Source organism: Lipotes vexillifer, unplaced genomic scaffold, assembly GCF_000442215.2.
Source record: "Lipotes vexillifer unplaced genomic scaffold, Lipotes_vexillifer_v1.1 scaffold668, whole genome shotgun sequence".
NCBI classification, from domain to species: Eukaryota; Metazoa; Chordata; class Mammalia; order Artiodactyla; family Lipotidae; genus Lipotes; species Lipotes vexillifer.
In genome coordinates this window covers 3,123,130-3,148,735 of record NW_006785319.1, presented here as the reverse complement: position 1 = coordinate 3,148,735, position 25,606 = coordinate 3,123,130, and the positions used below count along the sequence as shown (strand labels likewise).

Sequence of the window (25,606 nt, the reverse complement as noted above, 5' to 3'; positions counted from 1 at the left end):
AAAGTGGCAAAGGGGACGAAACCAGAAGGAACGATTAGCATTCGTATCACAACGACTCGGTTATAGGGGAACAGTGAAGGGCGGTTAAAACTGAGAAGAAAGTGCAACAGACCCACGGACGTGCAGTTGCTCTTGTAGCAGACCTATAATTTTTTTTAAAGGAAAAGCGCTGCAGTGTGCATTGGACAGGGCTCTTGACCTCAGAGTCTCTCACACCAAAAGAGCAACAGTGATTAAGGTATCTGGCAGAGAAGAGCCTCTGAGATTCATGCCGCGCGCACAGACACCTGCCCAAGGTCGCCGGCTCTGCACCCTGCCGCTGCTTGCATCCTCTGTCGCGGGGCGCGGTCCGGGCACACAGCATGCACGCAGGCGCTCCCTTCTGAAGGGGCCTGGCTCCTACCTACGGGACAGGCGTCTCCGGTAAGGCTTAGCGGCGAGGGCGGACTGCGTCTGGCCCTGGGGGTGGGGGGGCGGCCCTGATTCTCGGGGTGTGCATAGCTTCTTGGGGGGGCGTTGTTAGACATGGCTTTCATAGACGACGCGGGCGTTGCTGTCGCACGCCCCGGCTGGCTCTGTGGCTTCCAGGAGACCTGGGGGCAGGACACGGTCCGGTACCTCGACAGGCGTGGGCTCCTCGGAGGTCAGCGCCGCGGACGTGACCTCGGTGGAAGGCGCCACGGACTCGGGGGAATGCTCGGCCGAGGGTTCGGTGTCCTCCTCGTCTCTGGCCTCGAGGGGCCCCCCGTCCCGGTCATCCGTGGGCTCCCTCCGGGCCTGGGGGTGCACGGACACCTCGATGGCAATCTGCTGGGGCTGCTCGTGCAGCGACGAGGCGTCTGAGTCAGCGGTGGGGGACTCGCTCCGCTGCAGGGCGTCGGCGATGGTGTAGACCTCGTCCCCGGTGGGGGCCTCCTGGCCCTCAGGCGCGTGGCGCACGAAGTTCTGGCCCTGCTCCTCCAGCCCTACCACCTCCATGAGCTCCTCCACGATGGTCCTGCAGTTCATGATGAGCGGGGGCAGCGGCACGCTGCGGGCCAGCTCCTCGATGTAGCGGGCGAACTCCATGGTCTTGAACTGTGTGACCTTGGCCAGCTCCAACGTCTTGGCCGACGTGATGATGGGGATGCGCTTGGCGATCTCGAAGGCCTTCTGCAGCTTCTCGGCGCCCTCTGTACGGAAGAACTCGTTGATGGCCTTCTCGGTCTTCTTCAGGTGGCTGCTCATCATGCAGAGGCGGGTGATGTTGAGGGCCAGCACCACGGCGAAGGCCACCAGGCACACCACCATGTAGTACACGCCCATGTCCCCCGACGTGAAGACCACCCTCAGCGTCACCGTGTTGTTCACGGTGCCGTGGACGTTGGCCGCCACACATGTGTATCGACCTCGGTCCGTGAAGGACACCTTGGTGATGTTCAGGAGGCCGTCGTGCATCTGCCACTTTCCTGCAGGAGGAAGAGGACAGAGTCAGACGGGCCCTCCACTCCCTGCAGCCACTGCCCCGCACGTCGCTGAGCACATCTCCCACCACCACGTCTGCCACTGCCGATGGCACCCACGGTGAACGCCGACCTCGCCAGATGGTGACGGTGTTAGCTCGCCTAATCCTCACAACTCAGGGAGGAGCTACCAGCACCGGCCCATTTTACAGGATGGGGAAACTGAGGCACTGGTCCACTAAGCCACCTCTCCAGGGCGCCAGTTTGGAAGCAGTTGAGCTAGACGTGAACTCGAGCCCGAGAGGCTGTACTCTTAATACCAAATCATACCGTGTGATTCCACATCCTAGAGAAAAATTAGAAAAATAAACAGTATGGAAAATACTTGCTCTTACTAGAGAATTCCTTAATGTAGCATCTGATTTTCTAGCCTGCCTGTGAGCGTGGCTCTACAGTATATATATGCTCATTGGAGAGTTTTAATACTTTTCAGAACATAAAGTACTTTAGGATCAACATAAAAACTGGAGTAAATCAATTAAATTGTAATTGTTCACCGGGGTTTCTCATATTTGAGACTGACGTAGTCCTGGTATGACCTCGGTTGATGGAAACATAAATAATTGAGAAGCTACAATGAACTACGTCACTTACAGTTACAAGCTAATTCTGTGGAGATTCAGAGGCTGGGTGTGAATAAGCAACAATTTGGTTTCGCTTTGCAAATAAATCACAGACCCATCAGGTTGAAACCAGGCCTCACACAATGGAGAATCACACTGAAAATCCTTGTAATAGATAAGAATTCTACCTCCCTCTGGCCTGGAAAGGATTGTTGCCCTGGGAATGAGGTTCTTAATCTGAACTAAGGAGGGATTACTCCTTAGTCTGCCTGTGTACCCGCAGGTCAGAGGACCCCGGGAAACGTGATCCTAGCTTTGCCTTCCAGGTCTTGGGTCTGAGCCTTTCTGAAAACCCTCCACCTCCCTAGACTGTCCTGTAGAGAGAGAAGGGTCCCGGCCCGGCCTCGGGGGAGTTCTGAGTAGCAGGAAGATCTTTCTGCGTAAAAGCACTTGCGTCCCCAAGCAAGCCAGAGGCCTCTCCTGAGAGATGCGGCGACTTAGCGCGTGGTTTCCTTTTAAGGGTGTATTATCGCTTTATATTTATTTATTTATTTATTTATTTATTTGCGGTACGCGGGCCTCTCACTGTTGTGGCCTCTCCCGTAGCGGAGCACAGGCTCGGGACACGCAGGCTCAGCGGCCATGGCTCACAGGCCCAGCTGCTCCGCGGCACGTGGGATCTTCCCGGACCGGGGCACGAACCCGTGTCCCCTGCATCGGCTGGCGGACTCTCAACCACTGCGCCACCAGGGAAGCCCATATCGCTTTGTATTTTTTAAAAAAAGAAGAAATTTGTGAGCACCAAAGTGACCAGGGTCTCCAGGGACTGTGGGGTGAGACAGCAGAGGCCCCCGTTATTCCAGGTCCTCTGCTCCAAGGACCATCCTTCGGGAGGCTGGCCAGAGCCATGGGGGCCGTTGGGGACCTGCAGCCCCTCCTCCTGCTGGCAGGAAGCCTCTTGTAGATGCTGTCACATTGCTCTGCTTCCTGAAGGAACACCTGTGAAGAGTGGTTCCTGGTGTCCCCAAGTACCCTGCTTCTAATAATTCAGCCAGTGTACTTTCCCGAGAGTAGGAAACACTGGTTTGGGAAATCTAGCGAATTTCTGTCTCTCGTGAACGTGTATGAACAGACCAACCTAGCGCCCAGCCTGTGAAACCTTCTCTCGTCCAGATGGGCCGAGGCGAGCCTCCCACCCTGTCCGCTCGTTCCCGAACATGAAACTTGATACTTCCGGGGCAGATTTATCCAAATAGAGAATAATGTCAGCAAGGGAAACGATCAATTTGTTTTCTTAAAATGTGCATGTTTCATCCAACCACACTACAGCAGGCACAGAAAAAACTCACAACTCCGGTTGCCTGAAAGCTTATTGTAGATGTGGAAGGTACTGGGTGCCAGAGAATTACAGACGCTACCTATAGGAGTTTCTCATACTGATTGTTGGAAAACAACAGGCAATAGGGAGGGAGAAAGTGAGAAGGTGAGGTTATTTGTATGAGGAACAGTTAGGATCAATTTGTCCACCTCCTAACCTCCCACCCTCGCTCCCTCTGTGGAGGAATTATTATCTACAAATTCAAGGACAGGGTAGGGGGAACCAGGGTGTGGAGGAAGAGCAGAAAGGAGTGCTGAACTCAGACGCGCAGGCTCAGCGGCAATGGCCCACGGGCCCAGCCGCTCCGCGGCATGTGGGATCTTCCCAGACCAGGGCACAAACCCGCGTCCCCTGCATCGGCAGGCGGACTCTCAACCACTGCACCACCAGGGAAGCCCTAGGCATGTTTTTAATCATCTATTGATGTATATTTATCTATCCTGGACCCAAGTGACTCAAAGCAGATACCGACTCAGACACTCCAGAAGTTCCCTGTCGCACGGTCAAAACAGGCACAGTCTGGAATCAAACACAATTAGGTGACACTTGTAGTTCATTCTGGGGAAACCAGTGAGATGTAGAGTGCATAAATTATTAGTTTGGCACGTATTCTGCTTCTTAGCCCAGGGCAGTGGGTCCTTGGACTAACATCTATCATATACCTTATCCAATAATTAACCTCGTTTGTTCCGGAAGCCCAAAGCCCAGCCATGAATCTGCGAAGTGACTATATTTGCCTAACGATAAACCACAACAATGAATCACATATGATTATCCTGAAACAGGCAGGTATTACCCCTAATAGGAGCTGTGACACTCTAGTTAAATAACTGAGACCCATCTCCCTGCCAGCAAGTCCCTGTTTCGAGTCCACAACAAGGACACCAAGACATCCCTCTCTTCAGGGTTCAGTCCTTCACTGTATTTCTCTTGAAACAAAACACATATCACATTAACTTTAGGGATTAAGGTAATATTAATGCTGCTTAGGCTTCTCAGGTACAACGAGGTAAACTGAATGTGTGACCTGGACTAAACATTCTTTTGCCAGATCTCAAAGCGAGTCTTGGAAAGCCAACACACACACACACACACACACACACACACACACTCACTCATTCTGATGACAGAAGATTCTGACCTCAAAGGTGATGTATGTCTGTATCATGTCCTGTTTAAAGGCTGATACATTGCTTCCTTCCTAGGAACTAAGACTCTAAATACTTCCTCTCAGCCTCAGCATGACCTTCGATTAGTGAGAAATAAAGATTTCTGCATGTTCTCCCGCTGTATGCAGCCCCGAACACTATGAACCCCACCCTGGGGGTCCTCCCACATCAGTAGGGGCCCAGGCTCATGGAGAATCACAGGCAGCCGCCCCACTAGGATTGTCTCGAGAACATTCCAGGGCCACATGTTGCCTTTCTCCTTAGTCTGTAAATACCTGGTCCTGAGACCCAGCCTGGACGGTCTGACTTCAGCCGTCAGGAGGTCGAGGGAATAAAAAGGGCCACAGTGACTGTCACAGGGACCTGAAGACCCAGGCACCTGGGGTGGGGAAGCTTGCTGCTGCACCAGGGATGATTTTAAACTGGAGTTGAGCAGGGATGTCACAACCATGTGCTGAATTCTCACTAAGCTGCATCACTTCAGCACAAGTAAACACATAAAATGTGAGCCGCTGACGCTGAGTCACTTCAACAGGCAATGATTTTGGAGGAAATGCACAACTAAGAGATCCTGCATGTCCCAGCGAAGATCCCACATGCCACAACTAAGACCCGGTGCAACCAAATAAGTTAACAAGATTTTATTTTATTTTTTAAAAGGCAGATGTTGAGCCATCACTTTCTGATTCTAATACCAAAGATTCTGTGTCAAACGTTTCCCTGACAGACTGGTTCAATATGGCGGAGTAGAAGGACGTGCTCTAACTCCCTCTTGCGAGAGCACTGGAATCACAACTAACTGCTGAACTATCATTGACAGGAAGACACTGGAACTCACCAAAAACCCCACGTCCAAAGACAAAGGAGAAGCCACTATGAGACGGGTGGAGGGGCACAATCCCAGTAAAATCAAATCCCATAACCGCTGGGTGGGTGACTCACAGACTGGAGAACACTTATACCACAGAAGTCCACCCACTGGAGTGAAGGTTCTGAGCCCCATGTCAGGCTTCCCAACCTGGGGGTCCAGCAACTGGAGGAGGAATTCCTAGAGAATCAGACTTTGAAGGCTAGCGGGATTTGATTGCAGGACTTCGACAGGACTGGAGGAAACAGAGACTCCACTCTTGGAGGGCACACACAAAGTAGTACGTGCATTGGGACCCAGGGGAAGGAGCAGTGACCCCAGGGGAGACTGAACCAGACCTACCTGCTAGTGTTGGAGGGTCTCCTGCAGAGGCAAGGGGTGGCTGTGGCTCACCCTGGGGACAAGGACACTGGCAGCAGAAGTTCTGGGAAGTACTCCTTGGCGTGAGCCCTCCTGGAGTCTGCCATTAGCCCCACCAAAGAGCCTGGGAAGTCTCCAGTGTTGGGTTGGCCAAACAACCAACAGGGAGGGAACCCAGCCCCACGCAACAGCAGACAAGCAGATTAAAGTTTTACTGAGCTGTGCCCACCAGAGCAACACCCAGCTCTACCCGCCACCAGTCCCTCCCGTCAGGAAACTTGCACAAGCCTCTTAGATAGCCTCACCCACCAGAGGGCAGACAGCAGAACCAAGAACTACAACCCTGCAGCCTGTGGAACGAAAACCACATTCACAGAAAGACAGACAAAATGAAAAGGCAGAGGGCTATGTACCAGATGAAGGAACGAGATAAAACCCTAGAAAAACAACTAAATGAAGTGGAGATAGGCAACCTTCCAGAAAAAGAATTCAGAATAATGATAGTGAAGATGATCCAGGACCTCGGAAAAAGAACGGAGGCAAAGATTGAGAAGGTGCAAGAAATGTTTAACAAAGACCTAGAAGAATTAAAGAACAAACAGAGATGAACAATACAATAACTGAAATGAAAACTACACTAGAAGGAATCAATAGCAGAATAACTGAGGCAGAAGAATGGAGAAGTGACCTGGAAGACAGAATGGTGGAATTCACTGCTGTGGAACAGAATAAAGAGAAAAGAATGAAAAGAAATGAAGACAGCCTAAGAGACCTCTGGGACAACATTAAATGCACCAACATTCGCATTATAGGGGTCCCAGAAGGAGAAGAGAGAGAGAGAGGACCCGAGAAAGTATTTGAAGAAATTATAGTTGAAAACTTCCCTAACATGGGAAAGGAAAGAGCCACCCAATTCCAGGAAGTGCAGAGAGTCCCCAGGCAGGATAAACCCAAGGAGAAACATGCCAAGTCACATAGTAATCAAACTGACAAAAATTAAAGACAAAGCAAAATTATTAAAAGCAACAGAGGAAAAATGACAAATAATATACAAGGGAACTCCCATAAGGTTAACAGCTGATTTCTCAGCAGAAACTCTATAAGCCAGAAGGGAGTGGCACGATATATTTAAAGTGATGAAAGGGAAGAACCTACAACCAAGATTTCTCTACCCAGCAAGCATCTCATTGAGATAAGACAGAGAAATCAAAAGCTTTACAGACAAACAAGAGCTATGAGAATTCAGCACCACCAAACCAGCTCTAAAACAAATGCTAAAGGAACTTCTCTAAGTGGGAAACACAAGAGAAGAAAAGGAACTACAAAAACAAACCCAAAACAATTAAGAGAATGGTAACAGGAACATACATGTTGATAATTACCTTAAATATGAATGGATTAAATGCTCCAACCAAAAGACACAGGCTCGCTGTGAATGGATACAAAAACAAGACCCATATATATGCTGTCTACAAGAGACCACCTTCAGACCTAGGGAAACATACAGACTGAAAGTGAGGGGATGGAAAAAGATATTCCATGGGAATGTCTTTTGATTCTGTGGGAATCAAAAGAAAGCTGGAGTAGCAATACTGCTATCAGACAAAATAGACTTTAAAATAAAGAATGTTACAAGAGATAAAGAAGGACACTACATAATGATCAATGGATCAGTCCAAGAAGAAGATATAACAATTACAAGTATACATGCACACAACATAGGAGCACCTTCATAAAGCAACTGTTAACAGCTATAAAAGAGGAAATCAACAGTAACACAATAATAGTGGGGGACTTTAACACCTCACTTACAACAAAGGACAGATCATCCAGACAGAAAATTAATAAGGAAACACAAGCTTTAAATGACACAACAGACCTGATAGATTTAATTGATATTTATAGGACATTCCATCAAAAACAGCAGATTACACTTTTTTCTCAAGTGTGCATGGAACATTCTCCAGGACAGATCACATCTTGGGTCACAAATCAACCCTCAGTAAATTTAAGAAAATTGAAATCATATCAAGCATCTTTTCTGACCACAACGGTATGAGACTAGATATCAATTACAGTGAAAAAAATGTAAAAAACACAAACACACAGAGGCTAAACAATGCGTTACTAAATAACCAAGAGATCACTGAAGAAATCAAAGCGGAAATAAAAAAATACCTAGAGACAAATGACAATGAAAACAGGACAATCCAAAACGTATGGGATGCTGCAAAAGCAGCTCTAAGAGGGAAGTTTATAGCTATACAGGCATACCTCAACAAACAACAAACATCTCAAATAAACAATCTAACTTACACCTAAAGGAAATGAAGAAACAAGGACAAACAAAACCCAAAGTGCGTAGAAGGAAAGAAATCATAAAGATCAGAGCAGAAATAAATGAAACAGAAACAAAGAAAACAATAGCAAAGATCAATAAAACTAAAAGCTGGTTCTTTGAGAAGATAAACAAAATTAATAAACCATTAGCCAGACTCACCAAGAAGAAGAGGGAGAGGACTCAAATCAATAACATTAAAAATAAAAAAGGAGAACTTACAACAGACACTGCAAATATACAAAGCATCCTAAGAGACTACTACAAGCAACTCTATGCCAATAAAATGGACAACCTGGAAGAAATGGACAAACTCTTAGAAAGGTATAACCTTCCAAGACTGAACCACGAAGAAACAGAAAATATGAACAGACCAATCACAAGTAATAAAACTGAAACTGTGATTAAAAATCTTCCAACAAACAGAAGTCCAGGACCAGGTGGCTTCACAGGTGAATTCTATCAAACATTTAGAGAAGAGCTAACCCCCATCCTTGTCAAACTCTTCCAAAAAATTGGGGAGGAAAGAACACTCCCAAACTCATTCTATGAGGCCACCATCACCCTGATACCAAAACTAGGCAAAGATACTACAAAAAAAGAAAATTACAGGCCAATGTCACTGATGAATATAAATGCAAAAATCCTCAACAAAATACTAGCAAACAGAATCCAACAACACATTAAAAGGATCATACACCACGATCAAGTGGGATTCATCCCAGGGATGCGAGCGTTCTTCAATATACGCAAATGAATCAATGTGATACAGCATATTAACAAACTGAAGAAGAAAAACCATATGATCATCTCAATAGACACAGAGAAAGCTTTTGACAAAAGTCAACACCCATTTATGATAAAAACCCTCCAGAAAGTGGGCATAGAGGGAACCTGCCTCAACATAATAAAGGCCATATAGGACAAACCCACAGCCAACATCATTTCAATGGTGAAAAACTGAAAGCATTTCCTCTAAGATTAAGAAAAGACAAGGATGTCCACTCTCATCACTATTATTCAACATAGTTTAGAAATCATAGCCATGGCAACCAGAGAAGAAAAAGAAATAGAAGGAATACGAATTGGAAAAGAAGAAGTAAAAGTGTCACTGTTTGCAGATGACATGATGCTATACATAGAGAATCCTAAAGATGCCACTGGAAAACTACTAGAGCTGATCAATGAACTTGGTAAAGTTGGAGGATAGAAAATTAATGCACAGAAATCTCTTGCATTCCTATACACTAACAATGAAAGATCAGAAAGGGAAATTAAGGAAACAATCCCCTTCACCACTGCAACAAAAAGAATAAAATACCTAGGAATAAACCTACCTAAGGAGGTAAAAGACCTGTACTCAGAAAACTATAAGACACTGAAGAAACAAATCAAAGATGACAGAAAACAGATGGAGAGATATACCGTGTTCTTGGATTGGAAGAATCAATATTGTGAAAATGACTCTACTATCCAAAGCAATCTACAGATTCAATGGAATCCCTATCAAATTACCAATGGCATTTTTTAACAGAAGTAGAACAAAATATCTTAAAAGTCCCTGAATAGCCAAAGCAGTCTTAAGGGAAAAAAATGGAGCTGGAGGAATCACGCTCCTGGACTTCACACTATACTGCAAGCTACAGTCATCAAGACAGTATGGTACTGGCACAAAAACAGAAATATAGATCCATGGAACAGGACAGAAAGCCCAGAGATAACTCCACGCACCTATGGTCACCTTATCTCTGATAAAGGGGGCAAGACTATACAATGGAGAAATGACAGCCTCTTCAATAAGTGGTGCTGGGAAAACTGGACAGCTACATGTAAAAGAATGAAATTAGAACGCTCCCTAACACCATACACAAAAATAAACGCAAAATGGATTAAAGATCTAAATGTAAGACTGGACACTATAAAACTCTTAGAGGAAAACATAGGAAGAACACTCTTTGACATAAATAACAGCAAGATCTTTTTTGACCCACCTCCTAGAGAAATGGAAATAAAAATAAAAGTAAAAAAATGGGAGCTAATGAAACTTAAAAGCCTTTGCACAGCAAAGGAAACCATAAACAAGATGAAAAAACAACCCTCAGAATGGGAGACGATATTTGCAAATGAATCAACGGACAAAGGATTAATCTCCAGACTATATAAACATCTCATGCAGCTCAATATTAAAAAAACAAAAGACCCAATCAAAAAATGGGCAGAAGACCTAAATAGACATTTCTCCAAAGACATACAGATGGCCAAGAGGCATATGAAAAGCTGCTCAACATCACTAATTATTAGAGAAATGCAGATCAAAATTACAATGTGGTATCACCTCACACTGGTCAGAATGGCCATCATCAAAAAGTCTACAAACAACAAATGCTGGAGAGGGTGTGGAGAAAAGGGAACCCTCGTGCACTGTCCGTGGGAATGTAAATTGGTACAGCCACTATGGAGAACAGTATGGAGCTTCCTTAAAAACTAAAAATAGAACTACCATACGACCCAGCAATCCCACTACTATACCCTGAGAAAACCATAATTCAAAAAGAGTCATGTACCACAATGTTCATTGCAGCACTATTTACAATAACCAGGACATGGAAGCAACCTAAGTGTCCCTCGACAGACGAATGGATAAAGAAGATGTGGTACATGTATATACAATGGAATATTACTCAGCCATAGAAAGGAATGAAATTGGGTCATTTGTAGAGCCATGGATGGACCTAGAGGCTGTCATACAAAGTGAAATAAGTAGAAAGAGAAAAACATATTGTATATTAACACATATATGTGGAATCTAGAAAAATGGTACAGATGAACTGGTTTGCAAGGCAGAAATAGAGACACAGATGTAGAGAACAAATGTATGGACACCAAGGGGGGAATGCAGGGGGAGGGTGGTGATGGTGGGATGAATTGGGAGATTGGGATTGACATATATACACTAATATGTTTAAAATAGATAACTAGTAAGAACCTGCTGTATAAAAAAGAAAATTAAAAAACAACAAGAACAGGGCTTCCCTGGTGGCGCAGTGGTTGAGAATCCTCCTGCTAATGCAGGAGACATGGGTTCGAGCCCTGGTCTGGCCCACATGCCCATATATACACTAATATGTTTAAAATAGATAACTAGTAAGAACCTGCTGTATAAAAAAGAAAATTAAAAAACAACAAGAACAGGGCTTCCCTGGTGGCGCAGTGGTTGAGAATCCTCCTGCTAATGCAGGAGACATGGGTTCGAGCCCTGGTCTGGGAGGATCCCACATGCCGCGGAGCAACTGGGCCTGTGAGCCACAACTACTGAGCCTGCGCGTCTGGAGCCTGTGCTCCGCAACGAGAGGCCGCGACAGTGAGAAGCCCGCGCACCGCGATGAAGAGTGGCCCCCGCTCGACGCAACTAGAGAAAGCCCTCGCACAGAAACGAAGACCGAACACAGCCAATAAATAAATATATAAAAATTTAAAACAACAACAAGCCGCCTCCTTGACACTCGGGAGGGCAGTCCCCGGTCCCGGTCCTGTGCTCGGATGGGAGCTCCCCCGCTGCCCCTCGGGATGGCCTTCCCCATCCCATCCTCCCGCTCTGTCCTGATCCTGATGCACGGCTGGAGGCTGACACCCCAGGACACGGGCCGTGCGGCTCTCGGGAATCCTTCACAGTCTCCCCGGATACTCCAGGCACGAGAGGCCCATGTGGAAATCTCCCCCATGTGAACTGGGGCATCGCCTTTGCAAAGACAAACGCTAACAGAGGTTCGCCTGTAGCTGAACCACGCTGAGTGCTGTGCTGTGTGATGAAGTTAGAAGGACAGTGGTATTTTTTATCTTGTTCATGCATTCGCTCAACAAACATTACTGAATACATTGTCTGTCACTAGGCTCCCTGCCAGAAGATGCAGCTACAAAGATGAGTAGACATGACCCCCGGCTGCAGAAACCTGCGGGCCCCGAGAGGGCTGTAGACTCGCAGCCAACCCGGGGCATGTGGCGCGTGCCCTGTGCGGGTAGCGGGGACGGTAAGGATGCTGTTCAGCGGAGGTGCGGTTCCGAGCAGGACGGGGGTGCAGGCAGAGGAGTAGGAGGGAGAGGAAGCACTTCCAAGGCCAGAGGGGGCAGCAGGCCAGGTGAGCAAAACAGGGGAGCCCGTGTGCACTGCGGCAGCTGACAGACGTTGTACAAACCAAGAGGGGATGCGCCACCTGCACGTCCCCTGCTCTGACCCCTGGTTCAATCAGCAGAGGAAACCTCAAAGTCCAGATGAAGATGCTGGCAAGTGTGGGAATTTTAAATGAAGGAAAAGGTCATTTCAAAAGGGGGGGAAGAATACTGGGATCACTGACTACTCATTTGAAAGAAAATGAAGTTAAATTCCTAGTTTATGTGATACCTCAAAATAAACTCCAAGTACTCTAAACATAAAATTAAAACTATAAGGTTAATAAAAGGTATGAAAACATTTTTCTAACCTTGGGGCCAGAAAGCCTTTTTCAACATTTCAAGAATCCCAGCAACTCTAACAGAGAACCCTGATGGGATCGGATTTCTCCCAAATTAAACGTTTTACACGGTAACATCTGTTACACTAAAGTTGAGAGCGCATGAAAGAGTGGGAGAAAATTCTGTAATATTTGACAGACAGATGCTTAATAACTACGAAACATAAATCAAGAGCCCAAAAGGGAAAAAAAAAAGGGCAAGGAGACGGACGGAGAAGTCACAGAGAAAAGGAATGCAGGTAGTGTCTAAGTGCACAAAACCGCTCGTGGTTAAATCATAATTAAATTTAAATGGATTGAAGTAATTTTTTAAAACAGATGACTTTTCCACCTTGCAGAGCACCAGAGGAAGGGGGGCCCTGATTACACAGTGTGTTGCTGGGAGGATGGGAAGGCACACCGCGAGGCTGGGTTTTCGCATCGACCAAAGTGCAAGATGAATGGAGCCTGTGACCCACTTCTAGAATTCTTGAAACGCTTCAAATCAGGCAGGCCTAGATTGACTGGGAAAATATCAACGAGTGTAAGAAAATCAAGGTAGTGAAAAAAATCTCCTTGTCAGCATCTTTCTCCCCAGGGACACAGTTCTAGAGCCTTCCTCACGGCCTACATCCTCTGGGCGAAGCCGTCACCAGGGTCGCAGGCCAGGAAGGCGGCTGACCTCGTATCACTGTGTCACTGCGGGGCCCAGGCATGGGGAGGGGGAGGCACTGAGGGTGGCACGAGGTCATGTCGACAGAACTGGGTCAGGGGACCATCCAGCAACTAGAGACGCAGGTCAGCGGTGTCGCATGGCGACAGTTAAAACCCGTGCCACCGGGCTTCCCTGGTGGCGCGATGGTTGAGAGTCCGCCTGCTGATGCAGGGGACACGGGTTTGCGCCCCGATCCGGGAGGATCCCACATGCCACGGAGCGGCTGGGCCCGTGAGCCATGGCCGCTGAGCCTGCGCATCCGGAGCCTGTGCTCCGCAACGGGAGGGGCCACAACAGCAAGAGGCCCGCGTACTGCAAAAAAACCCAAAAAACAGAAAAAAACCCAAAAAACCCCGTGACACCAAGAAAGGCCACGGCACACGGGTTACTGTGACTTGACAGATCAGGACAAATGCCGGTGCCAACACTTTCCAACCAAATGACCACTGGACAGAAACAGCAGCACCAACTCCTCCTGGAACCCAAGCATCATGAGAAAGGTAACAGCACAATCACAAAGATGCTGTAACTACAACTTCCCTCCAAACCCATGTCTGCCGAAATCCCCGATCTTTCCAGCAGTCCTGAGGATGGCTCAGCATTAAAACTTAACACCATGCCCCACTGAAAAGCTCTTAGAATTTCCCTCAAATTATTTATTGAGAATTGAAAACAAATGGAGCCCCGCATGGCTGCACCTGTTACGGGGCTTCTGCGGGAGATGATAGCTCCCCGAAGCCACCGCAGAGGCCCAGGTTATAAACACTGCAAGCTGCAAGGGCTCCTGCGACACCACCCCCAGCTTCCCAAGCGGGCTCTTCGGATGGTCCTGGGGCAGCTCTACCAAGCTGCTTCCTACATCATGTGGGACAGAGGTGGCCTGGGATCATCAGGGATTAGCTCAGCTCTCAGCTCAGGAAGGTGGGGGGGAGGCCCGGGCTGTTCACAGCCTGCAGTTGTGCTTTGCTTCAAGGCATAAATAATATCTGAAAAGAACCCATCTTTTCATTTCCTGGCAAAGGAAACATCTGACCCTCCGGCTCATTCAGCCTGATAATCTCCATTTTTAAAAAAGTGCCAAGCACGTCACTCCATGCAGGCTGGCAGGAGTCTCTTCTGAGAGTGGGTGTAGGTGGTCTTCTGAGAGCACCCTGCACTGGGTGGATGGAAATAGCATCTCAGCCCTCACATCCTCATCTGAGCGGGATGGGGAAGGGTCTTCCCACTGCTAAGACTAAAGCAGTCTGGGCTCACACCCCAAAGGGGGAGCACAACTCTTTAAAAAACAACGCTATAAATGGTGGCTCATTACCAGGCTGGCCCTTGACGTGACTCAATTTGAAAAATGAACTGAAGTACCACTTTTACGGAAAAATACATTATGGGTTCACACAAGTGACTTAACCGACTTTGGAATGATTGTTTAGCTGGCTGAGGATGCTTCTTTAGTTGAGACCAGGGTTTCTTCTCTTGGGCTGGCATTTTGCATCAGATAATTCTTGGGAGGGGTCTGTCTGTGCATTGCAGGATACTGAGGGCATCCCTGGCTTCCACCCTCTAGATGCCAGCAGCACATCTCCCCGGTCCTTCCCCTCCTGCCCTGGCTATGACAACCAAAAACACCTCCAGACTTGGCCGGTGTCCTCTGGGTGAGAGAACCAGTGCGTTAGGCAAAGGGAAAGTTCATCCTGTGCATAATATACTCCGTAACATCCACACTCACTGCTCTGAGGCTTGGGCGCATTGGAGGGCAGCGGGCCCCTTGCATGCAGAGGGGATGTGTCGGGGGGTGGGGGATGTTGCTGGTGGAGCAGGGAGCGGCACTCTCACCATCACATCCGTCGCAGCATTAACTCGAGCTTCTAAATAACGCTTAAGGGATATAAATGTTTTTGGTCTTTACTGAATGTTTTTTTAAAAGGTTGAGAACTTGAGAGAGCGAATAAGAAATTGCCCAGAAAACTATTTCCTTTCTTTACAAAACACACCGTACTACGAAGCAGAGACAGACGCACTTGGGATCTTGACTGTGACAACACAGGACATTGGTGATGTGACCAATGATGGTGGCAGCTAACGTTTACTGATGGCTTGGTGTGTTCCACGTACTGGACTGACATTTCATACACGACACAAATTGCACAGCCCTGCCTGGCAGTAAAAGAGGATTATCTCTGCTTTACAGATAGGAAAACTGGCTCCGAAAAGTTGAGGAACTTTTGCTCAAAGAGATGCCATTGTGCTGTTCTGCTGAATTTGCAGTAGTATATTTATAGTTACATAAATTTTGTCTAATGCCTTTTGAGGGTTTTTTTTAAATCTCAAATATTGAACATATTTAAGAGAAATTAGGTATAACACTTCCATAGGTTAATGCACTACTCCACGCTTCATCTGAGAGGCAAAGGATGCTGTAAACTTAGTGCTGTGGGCACTGACCCCCTCCTGGATATGTTGCAGGGGGTGATACACTCAAGTCTCAAGACGTGGCTGGCAAGTTTGTTGAGGCTCCCTGACAGAAGGAGTTGAAAGCATCTCACGGGCTACTAAAAACATTTGCAAAGCAGAGGATAAAAACACTAGAGCCGTGTAAACTAAAGCAAAATTTATAACAATAAATTCCACAAAGGTCGAGTAGCTGTGAGACAACTGTGAACTTTGTACAATTCAGCTCAGCTTACTTATGCTGTGCATGTTTATTTTCAGAGATAATTCTTAGTTATTTTTGGTGGCAGAATGCTACAGGGGAATGGAAAACAAATCCACAGGAAAGTCTAAAACCTCACTTGAAGGAAGAATTTCCAAGTTAATCGCTAACGAACCAGGCATGTTTACAAAGGCCTATGCCTTTTCCAAAGCTGACTTTTTAATTTTTTAAAAAATTTTTATTGGAGTATAGCTGCTTTACAACGTTGTGTTAGTTTCTGCTGTACAGGAAAGTGAATCAGCTATATGTATACATACATCCCCTTTTTTAGATTTCCTTCCCCTTTAGGTCACCATGGAGCACTGAGTAGAGTTCCCTGTGCTAAACAGCAGGTTCTCATTAGTAACCTATTTTATACATCGTAGTGTGTATATGTCCATTCCAATCACCCAATTCGCCCCACCCTCCCCTCCCCCCTTGGTAACTATAAGTTTGTCCTCTACATCTGTGTCTCTATTTCTGTAAAGCTGACTTTCTTGAAATGCTTCTTATTTATCATCTGATAAAGGTGCCAATGTGCACTTCAATGGTTTAAAGTCAGAGTATGAAGCTACAGCAAAAATACACTGGATAACTGGTACCTGAAATAAAAGGGAACCACTTTCTGGCACCTATATATTCCTACTTACCTCTAGCAAAAGGAAAATTGAAAACAGGACATTTTGTGGCCATTTGTGGTTCCTCATGTTATTGGACTTGTGGGTTATTTCTGTAACATGGCTGGTGGACCACCCCAAACGTGTCCTTCCGTGAACTCCAAAAAAAGTCTTCCTCCAGAAATAGCTCACACATTAGCCTCTCCTCATCTGTGGGAATGAAGTGACAACACGAGGGACACAAAGCAAAGCAGCTGCTGCTCCTGCCAGGGACAGGAAATAGCCCGTTCCTTCTAGGACCCGCGGGGCTGGCGCCAGGAACAGCCATCTCACTTTCTCAGCACCAACAAGAAACGGAACTCCTCTTGAAATCACAAAGCACACGTGGTGGGCAACTCGCCAGATGGCTCTGAACACACCTGGGTGTGTGCACACCTCGTACGCAGGTCATGGTGGGGTCCTAACCCTGCTTCTTTGTAACAGTGACGGGGCTGGTGCAGCGACCATCCAGCCTCTCATCCACTCCGTCTGGGCTTTCACCACCCCTCGCCTGCCAAGACCTGGAGGACGAGCAGGTGCTGGTGGGCACAGTGGGCACCACGCACCCACTTCTCATCTGGATGTGTGAGCACCAAGGCCAGCAAACCCTCACACTCACTGGAAGGACCAGAAACAAGGTGTGCAAGGTGGTACAAGGGCTTAGTCAACGGGAGCGGTTGCTAATGGGAATTACACTCATTTTGTTTGGTTTCAGCAGTGGTCTACTGTGTACACAGGTAACATTCCTACGTAGGAGCACCATTTTCCATGCTGTATCAATCACCTCCTTGTTGAGTTATTAACACTGCTGCATTTAAACTCCTAGCCAATCAGCCCAGAAACTGAAATCTACATCCTGGTTAGCGCGTGGGCATCTTTCTGTCAGAAATGGAGACTTAGAGACCATGGGTCCTCGAGTGGCACCACCATGCACGTATTTTATGATAAGGATAAATGTTCTGCCGTTTCCTCTGTCTTGCCTGGTTGTTCTGAATATTGCCCCCTGTTACTTGTGTCCTGAAATGCCTGTTACTATGCACAGTAACTACCAAAGCTGAGCTGGAACATCAAGTGCCAGGATCACGAGTTCTTTTAAAATCTCCACAGTGTGTCTTCCTTACGAGGTCTGAGAACAGCCAACTGATTTCTCAGCACGGCCACCGGCCACAAGCACGCCCAGAGGCTTTTGATGCCCCGCCTTGCGCCCAGGCTCTGTCTCCGAGGCACTGGTGTCTGCCCCTTCCTCTTCCGGCGCCCATGGACAGAAGAGAAGTGAGCCCAGGGGACCCCGGCTCCGCCAAGCTCCCCATGAGAGAAACGACATACGGGGGCCACTTGCCAAGACTGGATTCCTACCATCAAGACTTCGCGCAATCTCCCTGGCGGGGCCACTACGACTCCAAGGCAGCCCTCACAAAGCCACGGTTGAGGTCCAGGCCCCAGCCCCACTCTGTTCCCACGCTTCCCTCCTCTCCCGGATACAGGGCTCAGAGCCCCACCATGCCTCTTTATACCCGGGACCACCTCTGCTCTAGGCCCACGGGAGCCGCAGGCTCGGTCTGGAGTGCCTGGTCCCCCGAGAATCCTCCCCGAGGCCCAGCCCAGCAGAAAGACCCCACGGGCTCCAGGGACCTGCGTGCGCACACGTTGCCATGGTCACTGTTCCTGCGCAGGTGTGACGTCACTTCCTCCTGACCTGCAGTAGGAAGGTGTGACATCACTTCCTCCTGACCTGCAGTAGGAGGAAGGGGCTGCGCCGTCCCATCTGCCCACTGTCAGCACGGACGGTCCGGTCACAGCCACTTAATGACCACAGGGCCGGGGGAAAGTCACGTAAAAGAGGGGTTGGGGCTGCACTGTCTCCAGGGTCCCTGCTAATGGCAAAGTTCTGCGGTCCCATCGTTTTACTTGGTGGGGAGGGAGTTCCCCTCTACCAGGTGAAGCATGCAAATGTACACATGGTACTTTCGTGACCATGATACTTGCACTAGAGGGGAGAAGCTGCATGACGCTGCCTGGCCTTGAACGGCCGTGTAAGGAGCAGCACAGGCAGTGAATGTCGGGGCATGACTGGGAGCCGAAGCCGGAACTCGTCAGACCCCCCATCACCCGGCCCCTAAGGAGACACAGTATTAGCCTCTGGGCTTTTTTTTTTTTTTTTTTAAGATTTTTTTGATGTGGACCATTTTTAAAGTCTTTATTGCATTTGTTACAATGTTGCTTCTGCTCTGTGTTTTTACTTTTTGGCCGCACAGGATGTGGGATCTTAGCTCCCCGACCAGGGGTCGAACCCACACCCCCTGCACTGGAAGGCGAAGTCTTAACCGCTGGACTGCCAGGGAAGTCCCAGCCTCTGCTCTTTTTCAGAGGGATTAAGATAAAATGAGGAAAAGAGATTAGCAATGCAGGCCTTCCTGGGGCAGAGACTCTTCTGGGGGTTAGAGGGCTGTGGGCTGGGAGATACACGAGGGAAAGGGCGGCAGAAACGGAGCAGCTGCTAAGTCAGATCCGGGTCCTTTCACCCTCACCCCCACCTGCCAGGTCATCACTGGAGATGCTCAGAAAGTACATCCTGGGCCTTCAGGTCAATCAATCAGGCTTGGTTCTCACACCTGAGATAGGAAGCATGTAGACTCCTGAGGACCCACGGTGCCCCCTCTGGCCACAGTCCTTCCTGAAGTGAGCTGGTACGTGGGAAGGGGATTTGCACCTTCTGGCCAGAAACTCATTCATGAGAAGCCAAGCACTCTCCCTATGCCACGGATTATTTCTCCCCCCTGGCCAACAGTCTAGAAACTTCAGCCAGGTCCCCGAGAGCACACATGATCTCTGGCTGCTGGTGAGAAGCTGCACAGAGGCTGCTCTCAAAAGATGTGACCTTTAAACCCACAGTCGACGAATTAAACTGACCTTTAATCATAGACAACTGCTATGTTCCTTGAAACAAATTAAAACTCCCATATAAACAGAACATATACTTAAGGAAAATCCACTTTACATCCATCCCTACAACATTCTGTACGCATTATACTGCAACTTTCCAAGAGGCCTTTTAAAAGACTCAAACATACATACAATATTTTCGTTACTGTAATACTTTCATTAGAGGGGAGAAGCTGTTTGCGTTTTGTCTTCTGAGTCAAGAGTGAAAGAATGAATTCATTACTGCTTTGAATCCTTAAGGATATCTACTTCTTGGATCTCTCTCTCTTGCCTTAGAAAAATAAGACAAAAGGAGATGTTGAAATGATCTGCATAAGAACAACGGACACTCAGGGTGCCGGCCCCCAAGTCCCTCCCCGTAGTTTCTGACACGGGACACGACTGGACAGCCTACCTGCCCCTTGGTCCTTGCTGTCCTCATGCAGCAGCTTGCCCACGGAGTTATACCACTTGAGCTGGGGCTCAGGGAGGCCATAAACACTACAGTTGATCAAGGCACTGTTCCCTTCCTTGACGATGATATGGTCGGTTCTGGCAATGACCACGGGCACTGAGCCCACGACCGTGTCAGTGCCATTTAAAGTGCTGTTGGCCACACTCTTAGCAGTCGCCAGAGTGGACACTAGGATTAACAAGGGCGCAGGAGGCAGCAGGCACACAGGCAGAGGGCGCGTCACTCCGTCCATCTTTTTCGCTTGCTCTGTAAGGCAACAGAGCAGGTGGGCCCGGGGAGTCTTCTAGCAGACAACACCCTTCTCACAGCAGGCCAAGGGCCAAACCCAGCCTGGGTCCATGGAGCTGGCTCTGGACTAAGAACCTCTGTAAAGAAAACAACAAACAAAACCACGTAAATGTTAGCGCCCATACTTTAAAAGGATTATTTATAAAATGTTAGAAACCCAGCTAAAGTACACATCTGTGTAATTTTTAAATAGCACACAAGTTCTGAAGATGTTCCAAATATTCATGGAAATCGTGATGATACACGTCTGTTATTTTTGCTACCAAAACATATGACTCTTAACAGGAACATGTTAACTTTGTACCACACGACTTCCTGGGGCTCAAAAGCTGACCCTGGGCTTCCCTGGTGGCGCAATGGTTGAGAGTCCGCCTGCCGATGCAGGGGACACAGGTTCGTGCCCCGGTCTGGGAAGATCCCATGTGCCGTGGAGCGGCTGGGCCCGTGAGCCATGGCCGCTGAGCCTGTGTCCCCGGAGCCTGTGCTCTGCCACGGGAGAGGCCACAACAGTGAGAGGCCCGCGTACCGAAAAAAACAAACAAACAAAAGGCTGACCCCTGCTTCTTTCATCCCGCACCTCGAGGCCTCCTCCCATCCCTCACCTGTCCCCGCCGTGGATACCGGTGGTGCACCTGGGCCCTCCTAACCTCTCTCTGCTGGCCGAAATGAATTCCAGCTCCTGCAGTGTGCACCTGGGCTCTGCCACATCGGAAGGGCCCCCCAGAACCAGTGCGGTGTCCCCCTCACCCCCACCAGGACACCCCCTTCCCCTTTCAGGCAATTGCCCCGGCTCCTGGAGCTTCCGGGCGACCCGCACCACCCGCCCTCATCACTCACTGAATGCCTTCCTTTCCATCTTCACCTGCCCCCCTGGATGCAGGGGGTGACACGACGGGTGGCTGCACTTCGTCGCCCAAGGATCTAACCCTCAGCTACACGTCTACTCTCCATTTCATCCACTAATCACATGGCCACACCCAGGACCCTTCTCCTCTCCAGATTCTAAATTCTGGAGTTCCAGGTCATCCTTACGTTCTCAGTACCCGTCTTTCCCTGCACCCCACCTTCTCAGTCCCCTCACTGGGCTTCCTGGCTGTCCTACTCTCCTCAGGTCCTCCCTCCCAGCCCGCTGACTCACTTCCTTTATGCTGCCGCCTGCACCCGGGCACACGGACTGCGCCCCCTGCACCCTCAGCTCTCACTCTCCCGCCACAATCCCTCTGCCAGCGCCCAGCCGCGATCCACCCATCGCTTGCCGTCCCAGCTCTTACTCCCCGGAGGCCGGAGGAGGACTGGGCGGGCATCCTACACCCGTGACGTGACCACAAGAATAAGGGGATGGTCGCCAGCCCCAGCCAGGCCCTCCGTGACAGCTGGCAATCCAGGAGAACTTCACTGAGGAGGTGGCCCTGGAGCTGAGGGCTCTTTGGGAATCAACCATGCCTAGACCCCAGAGAAGTGCATTCCAGGAAGAGCCTACAACCAAAGGAAACGGGGCGCTACGAGACGGGCCCAGATCACCTAGGGCTTCGGAGGACAGAGTAAGGAATCTGGATTTTAGCTGACGTTCACTGAAAAATGTTAAGCAGGGGAGGGACAGGATATGATTTGTCTTTCTTAAGATCAACTTTACTATGGCATAATTTACAAATTTAAAGAGTGCCCATTTTACATATGCATTTTAATAGGCTTTGACAGATTTATACACTCACATAACCACCACAATAAACAAGATATAGAATGTTTCCATCACGACCAAAAGTTCCCTTGTGTCCCTTCCCAGTTTTAGTTTTGCCACGGACCCATTCCAGTTACCTTTGTGTACGACGTGAGGGAGGGACCTCCCCACACGGACATCTGGCCATTTCTGTACCACCTGTAGAAAAGACCATCCTTTCTCAGTGGATTGTGTCTCAAACACAATGACTCTATTACTAAACTCTTCCTTCCGTTCCACTAGTGCCAATGCCTGCCCTGAGTCTGATGTCATCCTCAGCATACTGTCTGCCTCAACTTTCTTGGTATCTACAGAGTCCGAAATTGTCCCTGACACTTTACATGCCCAGCGGATTGCTGAACGAATAAATCTGTCTGCAAGAGCAGAAAGCAGAAATTATCACTGCAATCGTGTGGACAGTAACACTGACGAAGTACCAGGGGTGATAGAGCAGCCTCGGACCACAGACTTGTTCAGTTGGAAAGACACGGGTTTTCTTAGAGCTACAGCCTTCCACACATACACCCCACGGGGCCGGGTGCCTTCCTGCCCAGGGCAGCCCACACACGACTTCCCAGTAGGAATTGTAGGGCCAAGAAGCATGACAGACATCCTGCCGTGACTCTGTCAATGGTTTTCTATACTCGGGCTCATCTTGTGGTTTCCTTTTAGCAGGGAAGCTGACCTGCGCCATACACAACGCTTAAGAGCGTGGCCTCAGGTTTGAGAGTGACTGGGATCCCACCTGGATCCAACCACCCTGACAGCTTCCAGGTGTTTCCAGCCCAGGACTTACCACGTAAGGACTGTTACAAGGATTCATGATCAAATATACATCAAGCATGCACTGCTCAGCTTGAAAAATAAAAGTTACTAATATAGCATATAAAGCACCCTTTACTGAAACTACGCTTCTCGAGTTTATTCTTATTTCAGGTTGTTATCACACCTTGTTTTTGGTTTTGCTGAATACATTATGACTACCATCCCACCACCAGATGGTTTCTGGCACTGGTTCCTTTGGTGGGACTCAGGTCTGAGAAGCATGAGCTCCGTGGGCAGCGAGCGCCTGGGGACACTCACTCCCTGGCATGAGGCCAGGGCAGACGCCTGACCAAGGATCTCAGGGAGGATCAGAAACAAGTCGGCGAGGGAGACAGGTTCTCTTAAATACGTGCAGTAAATACACTGTGACCTTTTTTCCCACAACTAGGGAGAATGCAGCAAATGGGAGATCACAATAGGTTTTAAGGTGTGTAAATCAGAGCTGCTTCCAAACAAAGGCTGGCCACATGGTTTCTACTTTCCAACACACAGTGCCAGCCAGGACAAAGGGAAGGGGAGACGGCTGTGCTATCACCTTTTAAGCACGTCAGTGGGTGTTCTGGGCTGGACACACAGCGACTGCTCTGAAACGGCACTAGCTCGCTTAGAGGCCTGACCAGGTAAGGGGAGAGGCTTCCCCTCTGCTGTGGGCACGGTGGAGACCTGACTCATCCCTCCCCTCCTTTCCCATCTGAAAAGTCACTGGGGTGCTTCGAAAGCAGAACACCTCGCCTATGCGCTGTTTGGAAGCCAAACGTCTGTACTCTAAAACTCTCTGTGAACACTCAGTTTTGAAAAGAAAGCACTCATTTTTGAAAATGCGCACTAACGAATTAACAGGCTTTGGTAAGAATTCACCGTGTCTCACGCCATGCCCTTTCAGTTCGGATTCTCAAAAAAGTATTTATTATGTGTTGGGCACACCGCCAGGGGCTTGGGGGCACCAGGGGGCGTTGGGAGCGCTAGAAACCCAACAAGCCATAGGCCGTGTCTGCTTACAATCCCTTGTGGAGAGAACCAGGTAAATTCAATGCACCCTGCAGGTGCTGGGAGACCCAGAGTGGCTGTTGGCCGCATCCAGGCCCAGCCCAGCTCCCCTCCCCAGCTCCAGGAGTCCCACCCCTGATCCATCTCAGTCCTAATCGTCCTGGGGAAGATGCAGCTTGTGCCAGCCTCCTGACACCTCTCCCACCCAGGCCCTTGCCTTTTCTCAGTTCCGTGCTGGGGAAACATCCGCTCAGTAACAAGGAGAACGGTGGAGGGCAGGAACTCGGCGCAGTTCTGCAGTTTCCTCCATCTCAGCCACCCACGGTCCTGCTTCCCTCCCATACCTGCCCTGTGGCCATGCTGGGGTGGGATCCACCGGCACCTGCTCAAGAGGAGGGAGGTGCCAGAAGATCATAAAGACATCGCGTCCCTCTGAACGCTGGGGAAATGTTCTACAAACGTACTTTGTTCAGCCTGTCGGACTCTGTAGACAGCATCGTGACAAGTTCAGTTGATGACACTGTCACACTGGGAAAGACATTTCAGCCACTGTAGAATTAACCACGAGGACTGTAATCTGGCAGCTTAAAATGCAATCCTTCAAAATACAACAACGAAGGCCACAGATTCCCAAACCGGGGTTTAGAGACAGCCACAATGCACAAATTGTTAAGGTTCACATGTTTGCTCAGGGCCTTTGGGAAAACGTTCACAGAATACTTGACTTTTTTTTTTTTTTTTTTTTAACGAATGAAACAAAAGAGAAAACGCTTAGCAAATATCAAATGTCCTTTCTTTAACTTGACCCCTTTCTTACTTTCCAACAACTGCACCTTATCTAAAAGCATTTTAATAAAATGCTTTGTGGAGGCTTGCTATCTCTGCACCTATAATAAAACATGACTACTGACCATGAATTTCTGGCGTTGGAAGGAAAAGGGCCTCTTGTTTCAGGGTGTTTGGAACTACGTGAACGTACAGGATTGTTTTTTCTTGGCAGTGTTCGCGCTGGCATATCCCCATCAACTGTGATGAATAATTTTATACTTCACAGAACGGGGTTTTGTCACAAAATCTACGAAGAGTTATCACCATTTTTCATTTGTGCATAAATGATGTGACGCGGGCACAGAGGCCACCTTTTATTTTATTTTTTTATAATATTTGAGGAAGTTCTTGAATTTGTAGGTGGCTGATGTAGTTATAAGATTTCTTCCAATTCTTTTTTTTTTTAAGAAGATGTTGGGGGTAGGAGTTTAGTAATTTATTTATTTATTTTTGCTGTGTTGGGTCTTCGTTTTCTGTGCGAGGGCTTTCTCTAGTTGTGGCAACTGGGGGCCACTCTGTCGCAGTGCACGGGCCTCTCGTTGCGGAGCACAGGCTCCAGACGCGCAGGCTCAGTAGTTGTGGCTCACGGGCCCAGCTGCTCCGCGGCATGTGGGATCCTCCCAGACCAGGGCTCGAACCCGTGTCCCCTGCATTAGCAGGCAAATTCTCAACCAATGTGCCACCAGGGAAGCCCAGAGAGGCCACCTTTTAGATAAGACACAATCTTGATAGGTCCCTACTCATCAGGCGAGGTGGGAAATCTCAACTTCCGGTGGAATGGACAGGGCCTGACGTGCTCATTACATCGTAGGTGCTAACGTTCAAAACTGGTAGCCAGCTGT

At 48.5% G+C, this 25,606-nt stretch overlaps 1 protein-coding gene across 1 annotated transcript; it reads right to left on the bottom strand.

Annotated features, from left to right (window-relative positions):
- Positions 1 to 519: 519 nt before the first annotated feature.
- Positions 520 to 20,409, bottom strand: MFAP3L (microfibril associated protein 3 like). The gene is made up of 2 exons (XM_007457368.1): positions 20,060 to 20,409; positions 520 to 1,448 (listed from the first exon to the last, which is right to left on the bottom strand). The coding sequence occupies exons 1-2, from the start codon at positions 20,349 to 20,351 to the stop codon at positions 520 to 522; spliced, it is 1,221 nt and encodes a 406-aa protein (XP_007457430.1). The 5' UTR covers positions 20,352 to 20,409.
- Between the last annotated feature and the right edge of the window lie 5,197 nt (positions 20,410 to 25,606).